This window comes from Cibotium barometz, chromosome 11 (assembly GCF_041138505.1).
Source record: "Cibotium barometz isolate CiBa-2024 chromosome 11, ASM4113850v1, whole genome shotgun sequence".
Lineage (NCBI taxonomy): Eukaryota > Viridiplantae > Streptophyta > Polypodiopsida > Cyatheales > Cibotiaceae > Cibotium > Cibotium barometz.
Window position 1 is genome coordinate 9,094,359 of NC_141056.1, and position 8,596 is coordinate 9,102,954.

The 8,596-nt window shown below is 40.1% G+C and overlaps 1 protein-coding gene across 2 annotated transcripts; it reads right to left on the reverse strand.

Moving 5' to 3' along the window:
- Positions 1–1,951: 1,951 nt before the first annotated feature.
- LOC147633723 (ADP/ATP translocase 1, mitochondrial-like) lies at positions 1,952–7,164 on the reverse strand. Of its 2 annotated transcripts, none has more exons than XM_086804738.1 (4): positions 7,012–7,164; positions 5,020–5,524; positions 4,452–4,823; positions 1,952–2,869 (listed from the first exon to the last, which is right to left on the reverse strand). In XM_086804738.1, exons 2-4 carry the CDS (start codon positions 5,512–5,514, stop codon positions 2,570–2,572), a joined length of 1,167 nt encoding a protein of 388 aa, XP_086660864.1. In that variant the 5' UTR covers positions 5,515–5,524; positions 7,012–7,164; the 3' UTR covers positions 1,952–2,569. The 2 variants fall into 2 exon arrangements, with proteins under 2 accessions (XP_086660864.1, XP_086660865.1); XM_086804739.1 differs by lacking the exon at positions 7,012–7,164 and adding an exon at positions 6,968–6,989.
- Between the last annotated feature and the right edge of the window lie 1,432 nt (positions 7,165–8,596).

The window sequence follows — 8,596 nt, forward strand, 5'->3', positions numbered from 1 at the left end:
TATTTGGGTTGAATAATCTATTTTCTTGCAAGTTTCTATTTTCTCTATTTTCCTAGAAATGGATCCGTGTCATTGGATGGAGACAAGATTTAAAAGCTCAAAAGCTTAAATCAAAGGTACCACGCAACCACCCTTTTTCTTAGAAAATGGTTTTTCCAAATTCTTGGCCTCTCCATGATCTGACCGTATGGATAAATTCAGCTATAGAAGGAGTCAATTATGAAAAGAGTAAATTATTTCAAGAAGAAATTTAATATTTAGAATATGTTATTTCTATTGATAGTATTCGAGTAGACCCCAAAAAGATCGAAAGCATTGCAAGCCTAGACCGTGTGATATTAATTTTGATCTTTTCTTGGATTGTGTAACTACTATAGAAAGTTCATTCGAAATTTTACATGTATTGAACATCCTTTAACAACCGAACTCCTTAAGAAAGATAGACATTTTGATAGGAATAGCAGACAAGACCATTTTTTCGCTAATTGGAATAGTAGGTAAGACCATTTTGATTGGAATAGTAGACAAGACCATTTTTTATTAGAATAGCAAACAGGACCATTTTTTCGCTAATTGGAATAGTAGGTAAGACCATTTTGATTGGAATAGTAGACAAGACCATTTCTTCTTTGAGCTTAAGAAAGAATTGTCTAATGCACTAGTTCTTACACTACCAGATTTTCAACGATCATTCTTTGTGTAGTTACTGAAGCGGACATGGTTTTGGTACTGTTCTCACGTAAGATGGATATCCCATTTCTTTGTGTAGTTACTGATGCAAGCGGACATGGTTTTGGTACTGTTCTCACGTAAGATGGACATCCCATTTCTTATGAAAATCAAAAGCTTATGGTTTTGGTACTGTTCTCACGTAAGATGGACATCCCATTTCTTATGAAAATCAAAAGCTTAAACCAATAAAAAAATATAGTATATACAATAAAAAATTAGCTACTATTGTACATGCTTTAAGACTTTGGAAACATTATTTAATAGAATCTGAATTCTTAATCAAGACAGATCAACAAAGCATTCGTCATTTATTGATCCAACCATTGATTTTTGATCAACATATCAAATGGACTTCATTTATTCAACATATGATTCAATATCAACCAAACAAAGAAAACATTTGAAAAGAGCTAAAGATATTTGAAAAGTGACCAAAGCCCTTACACTCAATCTCCTTCTATAGAGGATTATCTTTTAGAAGCTTCTGCACACAACAAATAATGCAAATGAAAAGGTCTCCTCTCTTTTCCCTATATGCATAAAGAAAAAGGCCACCTATCACTTATTATTAGATATCCTCTAGCTAGAAGACTCTAGAGAACGGTTGGCCTACTGGCTACAACAAGTTAGAACTTAAGACATGTTCTAGTGGAAGAACACATCGTTGGGTGACATGAGGAAGCTTAACCTTAGGCTAGCACTGGATTAGAGCAACAATGATCTAAGAAAATGTGTAACAAAGTAGCGGTCTTTGCAAGGACCAGATGTGCTCACGTTGATAAGGTATATGTATCACAATTCGAGCCAAGTTTGGGCTCTTCACACAACCTTTCATGCCCTGGATGGTGTTCAACGTGTAAAAACATATTTTATGTGGAAAGAGACCAAATGTGAGACTAAAAAATGTCAATATCGTGCAATCATATTGGAATGAACGGTCGGTCAACTTTGATTTAGAGAAACACATTATTTGGATATTTTTAGTTCCATACGCTTCTAGCAACGCCTTGTTTCTTCCCTAGATTAACATAATACATTTTTTAAATTTTGATGTATAGTGTGGAGGTCATTTACAATCCTGATTGGTATTACACAACCTTAGTTTCTCTCTCCAACGCAAAAAAAAGGCGGCCAAATACAGCAGTGGCCTTCCACAGAAGGAAGATACAGTAATGACAAGTGAAGAACTACAACGAAAACAATAAGGGTGACATGACACAAGTAATTAAGAGGAAAGAAAGAAATAAGGCAAAGTAGATTCAAGAGAAGATCCTCAACAATAGAGAAACGTGCAAGCAAGCTTGCTTCACCTCACTTGTGCACTGTTCTCGTGACTTGCAGTGTCAACTGGGAGCCCTCTGTCATCAAGCTCAGGAATAATCAAGACGGGCAACGTGAAAATTCATGACCATTACAAACCTCCCTCCCAAAAAAACAAGAATATACCCATTGTCCCACATAACGATGCAACGCAAATCCATTCTCTAGGCTGCAAATTATATCCTCATAAGATACTGATTATCTTGGTAAGTTTGCATGATGAAACATACCAAAAATAAAATGACAAATGTTATTAAGTTGACAAAGTTTGCAGTACTCTTTCATTAGATCCCTTACATGCAATGCAACTCACAGGAACTTTCATAAACCTAGCATACATCACGCAAGCACAAATATTGATGACTCTCCTTGTGGACATAAAACCATTATTGCACTAACTCAAGTGCAGTAAAAATGTCAACCTTTCAAAATTGTAGATGTCCAAAAAAAAAAACAGCCTTTACCCTTTTGCTGTCTGCTCTCAAATTTCGTCATCATCTTCCTACAACGGCTCCAGTTAACCACCCCCACCAGAGCCATAGGTCTTGCCAAAGAAAATTAACTGCAGGCGATCATATCCGGCAAGCACACCGGCACCTGCTACGGCTCGAAGAATATTGGCACCGGCACCTTTGAACAGCGATTTGACTCCCTCCTTCTTGATGATCTGGTTGAAACAATCCATGGAGCCAGAGTACTTCACAGCTTCACCCGACGTCATCATCATGCGACGTCTAACAGTGTCAATAGGATATGAAGCCAGACCAGCACCAGTAGTAATGCTCCAACCAAGTAAGAAGCTGGCCAAAAAGTTGTCCTGCATGCATTCAAATGAAATGCTAAGCTTAAATAATAACATAAAAAACTAACCAGCTATGACCAACAATTGACAAATTGCCCATGTCTGCTACAGGGAGTGTTCAGGCATCCACATGGTACATAAAAGCTTAAATAATCCACAATTGACATGTAATCAAACACACAATTCACTGAGTTGCAATAATAAGAGATGCCTAGGTACTTCACAGTTCCCAGACTACACATCAGAGGGAAAGTGATTTCTGCCTTGGATGGTGCTTGGGCCGGCAATCTTGCCTGTCCAAGAGCCACATATCCACGTTTTTGGCACAGAAGTTCAAAAAGCCTTACGTGGTTTGAAAAACAAGGCCACCTCAGCAGGACCCATCTTGCCTGTGCCCGTTCGGGATGGAAAGGCGATCTCCATCCCATGTTGGGGAGGGGGGGGGATGTTCTACAACAAGCCTTGGAACCATAGTTGTCACGGTACGAAAATACAATACCGTACAAGGATTTTTGGTATGATATGAAATTTTCGGATACCGTATGATAAAATACGGGTTTTTTTTTTCACTTACAACCTATGGAGCTTCAAGCTTGAATGTGAGGGAAAGTTGGGAGGGGAGGAGTCTACAGTGCTTGAGGAACCAGAACATGGATAGGTCTCTCCATGTTGGATCTTCCCGATTGTCTCCAAAAAAGAACCTGGATGGGTAATGCAATACCAAAGGTCTCCCAGTGTAGCGTTTATGACTAAGGGACTGTCCTTGCACAAATACGAGCAGTGCATCTAGGGTGATAGGTTTAGGGACTCCTCTTTAGATCAAAATGGCCATGTCCAAATCTTCTCCCTTATACATAACTTGAGAATCTAAATGTCTAGCCTACCTATACCAAAGATCTTCAAGTGATGTAGCAAGATTCTCTCATCCTACCAAAGTGTACACTACCAGTCTACCTTGCCAGATTTTTTAGGTCTCCCAATCCCATATGGAATTCTGAGTGGACACGAAAGTTACAGAGTATTGCGAGCATTTGGGATCTTCGTTAAGCAGGGTTTCTATATTTTTTTAAAGCATTTGGAATTTTTTTTCCAAAAAAAAACATTCGGGGAGGGGTGAACTCGTACCGTACGAACCGTACGGTACGAATGGGTTCGTACCGATACAAACAACTATGCTTAGAACAAAGGCCTAAAAATAGACAATGGCTGGCAATCATGGACTCACAAACAGTGCAAGAACAAGCAGAAGAGATAAGTGAAAGACCATCCTCTTCAAACACAAATATCTCCCATTTTGCACCGCAGCCCATTGACAACGTATGGAGCCTCCAAGACAAAAATATGTGAGCAGGGAATCCCATCCATATCCTGCCCACAGCTACCATGGGCCATCATAACATAAGCAAGACATCCCACACATATCCTGCCCACAGGCTACCATGGGTGTCCCCTGAGATGGGCAGGAATGAGATGTGTGCCGGATAGCAAACTTCAATAAACCAAAATGCCCTAAGCAAACATTTGCATTGCAGACATGAAAACACATGAAACACTAGCAGACCAGACAAAATATATCTCAAGGCCATTGATAGCTTACCTGGAGGCTACCAATCAAAACTACTGGCTTCAAAGAGTCATACATTCCAAAATACAATCCTCTGTATACAATAATCCCAACGCAAGAAATGGTGAAGCCTCGATATAGTCCAGCAATGCCATCAGATGCCATGGTCTTCTTGTAAACATCCAAGAGTCCATTGAACTGGCGTTCTCCTCCTTTCTTTGCAGCTTTGGCATCATTGGCAAGACGAGTTCTGGCATAATCAAGTGAGTAAACAAACAGAAGAGAGGAAGCCCCAGCTGCACCACCAGAAGCTAAATTGCCAGCAAACCAAGCCCAATAGCCATCCTTGTCTTTCTTACGGTTGAAGAGTTTCTTGAAATAATCCTTAAAGGCAAAATTGAGAGCCTACAAGAGAGCAAGAACGAAGTATCACAATGCTGTTATGACAGAAGAAGAAAAACAGAAAACCACTATTCAGGCTGCATTTCAAACCGAATCTCAACAGCAGATACATAACTAATCTCCACCATAACATGGCAACAAGCCACAGTTCTAGATGCACATAGACAAGCATGATCTTATAAAAATGAGGCTGTCTAACCTGGGTAGGGAAATATCTGATGACATTTGCCGTGTTGCCACGCCACAAAGACATAACCCCCTCCTCCTGAATAGTGCGAGAGAAGCAGTTCCCAATGCCTTTGTAAGGCTCCTGGAGCCTTCCTGCCTTGATCATCTCATCCTGATTTTGGATGAGCAATTTCACACGCTCAATAGGTGCAGCTGCGGTTTTGGAGACAGCTGCAGACACTCCACCCATAAGAAAATCAACTGCGAATGCATATGGGCCTTTCTTCTCCATTGGAGCAGCCACAAAAACTGGGTTAGCCAAGACAGAGTCCTTGGAGAATCCTCCAAGGTCCATAGCGCCTATGGCGGATGGCCAGGGACTTGCTGCTCTCCTGAACTGGTTGGGATAGCAAGTTGCTGGCAAGGCTTGGTATTGGATTGTCTGATTGTCATACAGTCTTGCTCCAATTCCTGCATAGCCTGACAGCTTCTGCATCACTGTTGGTGCCAGAGGTTTCTCAGCCATTGTGACCTCACTGCAAAAGCACACACAAATATGAATGATGATAAGCCACATAACTTAACAAGGACAGAAGCTCCGTCTTTACAAAGGACACAAAACACCTACCTACAATGCATGCAACCTGCACTTCTATCATGCATACCTACTCATAACATCAGCAGACATGAATTGGGCTATAATCATGTTCGAAAGGCACCCTTTATCCATACTTAAAGCACCCTTTGTCACACAATCATCTCTACTAGAAAGTGTCAGACCATCAAAGGCAACCTCAATACATACACAATCCATCATTCATCACATAACCATCTTGCATAACATAGACTACCAGCTATAAATCACATTTTTTGAGCCTAAGAGTAAACTTAGGTTTACATAATAGACATAAATTCACATTTTTCATACAATTCAGAAGCATTTTGTATGCTTCACACCTTTTACAAAAAATTTCGTGAAAGGGCCGTAGAAACACAGCAGGACACTTGCAACATGTTAAAACTTAAAACTATGCCCATTCTCTCATTCAAAGCGTTGAAAGATTTTAAACATGGCAAATCCCCCAGAAAGCAGCAATATTTCAGCTCAGCTGCTCATGCAAGACTCTGTACAAAATTTGAAGAGGCAAGGATGTGATGTGGAGGAACGTTGTGTCGAAATCAGCATGTCAGGCACATACAGAGGGGGGCACAATGCATACATGTGATTGGCTCCAAAAATGCACCAAAAAAATGGGTATGGAATATTCCGATGAAGCTATGCACCAGCACACAAGGAATAAAAACACCCAATAAAGATCGTTGCCACCAAGAAGATTCCAGATATTAGACTTCCACAATTCAATACAGTCACAAATGCAAGTTGCAATGCCATGCCTAACATCGGCGATCTTACTGAGGAGTTGCAATGCAATTCATTACAGACTTCACAAATGCAAGTTGCAATGCCGTGGAACTTGTAAATAATTACAAGTTCCACGGCATACATAGGCAGCCAGGCTTGGACAAGCATCTAGAATGCAAACTGAACGGATCTAGCTAGAATACAACTCAAAACTGAAAATAGCAGAACGCAAATGCAGCCTTGCAAACCTGCTCCCAAGAAAGTGCTTGAAATGCTATCTTGGTGCCAAATGCAAAGCTAACCGAGCATGAGTGCACTGATCTCAGAAGCCATATTCCAGGATCTCGTAAGATCCTTCGACATCAGACATCGAAAACTCTGATTGACCTAAAGCTGAACCTAACATAGCTCTAATCCTACCTTTAGCATAGCCTAAATCTAATCGAGCCTTAACCCTAACCAAGCAGTACCTTGAATCTACCTTTCCTGGCCTAATCTGATCCAACCATAACCCTGATCCTAACCCTACAGCATCTAACCCTGACCCTAACGTTCCTCATGCATTAAAACAATCAAATAGCTTCAAGATCTGCAATAACTACAGCACGCAGGTTACCTTCTTACACTTCGAAGAACAGAGATGGAGAATAGGAGGAGTACCTGGCTGAGAATGCGAAAAGAAGATGAGCTGCGAAACGAAAATCTTGCAGTGAAAATAAGTTGATTCGTAGGCTTTTTTTAAGTGTTTAGTTTAGGGCCAAGCCGTTAATTTTGATTTGAAATATTCCCCCAAAATATGGAGAGGCATTACATCAATGATGACCTATGTATGGTGGAAAACGTCCTTCAGCATTCACACCTGCTCTTGGAAAGGAGACCATGGTCAATTTACACATGCTTCTAGATCTGCCTCAAGGGGACCAATGCTAGAAAAACCATTTTCCCAAAAGGTCACGACTAGGTGGACACCTCCGGTAGTGAAGGCTCCAGAGCTCCCAATCAATGACAAATACGTGACCAAAATCTAATCTTTTCTCATTAATTAATTAATTGTTGCCACTCTGTGATCAAAATGAAGGTTTTTTTAAACACTCATTGACCTTAGCACTAAGGTTGTTGGACTTGTCTTTTTTAGCAAAAGATCGTGTGAATCTACCCCTCCTACACGGCATGTCTGACATATAATACCTCTCTTTAACATAAATCGATTAAAATATCTTTTTTATATGGCTAATGGCACTTCTCTCTCAGTGTTTCAGAGATCTCCTAGGGCCGCGCCCCAAGCAACTCTTCCTTCGATGTGCACACATGCAAGCGACTAATCTCTCTCTCTCTCTCTCTCTCTCTCTCTCTCTCTCTCTCTCTCTATTAAGCAAAAGTCCTTGCCAAATCATAAACTTTGCAGCACACGCTTGGGTTTGAATTCATGGCTATTTGAAGAAATCTTAAATAGTGTAGGAAAAGTGAAGGCTCAAAGAGAAATCTAAAATCTATTGGTTTGGATTCATCTAAGTGTTCCATTACTCGACCCCACTCCCTTTTCTCTTCTTCTATTTCCCTTTCATCCAACACAACATAGCCTCCTCCTTTCAAACTTTCGATTACCTACTAAAGGATTATCCTTGTAAAAATACATGTATGAGAAGGATGTGCCTCTTCATTTCTAACTTTTCAAGCCCTATTTAAGAAGGCCTCGTGTCTCAATGCAACACAACACAACTTACAAAGATTCATCTATGTGGTCCATTACTCTACCCCACTCCCTTTTCTCTTCTCCTCTTTCCCTTTCATCCAACAGAACACAACCTCCTCCTTTCAGACTTTTGATTGCCTAAAGCATTATCATTTGTGACAATACATGTATAAGAAACCTAGCATGAAGATTAAAGTGTGGAATTGAGGAAAACATAGTAGCTTTAGATAGGGCTTCTCCTCTCTCTTAGCGCTATTTTAATAGCCTTGAGAGTGCTATATTTAGGGACCATCATGCTATTATTTAGGCCTTCTTTTTTCAAAGAAAGAGACAATAATTCTAAATAGCCACACCTTTGATTACCATCATTGGCTTTAACTAACCACGTAGTTGCTTTCATTATCTTCTAGTTTTTATCCATTTCCTTGCCTTTTATTAGCACTTATTACAACCTTTGAACAAAAAACCCCAAAATAGTTGCTTTTCTTCATTCTTCTTATTTTGTTGCTAAGTTGTAAGAGGTAGACACTGCCAGTACTCGGTAAGATCCCT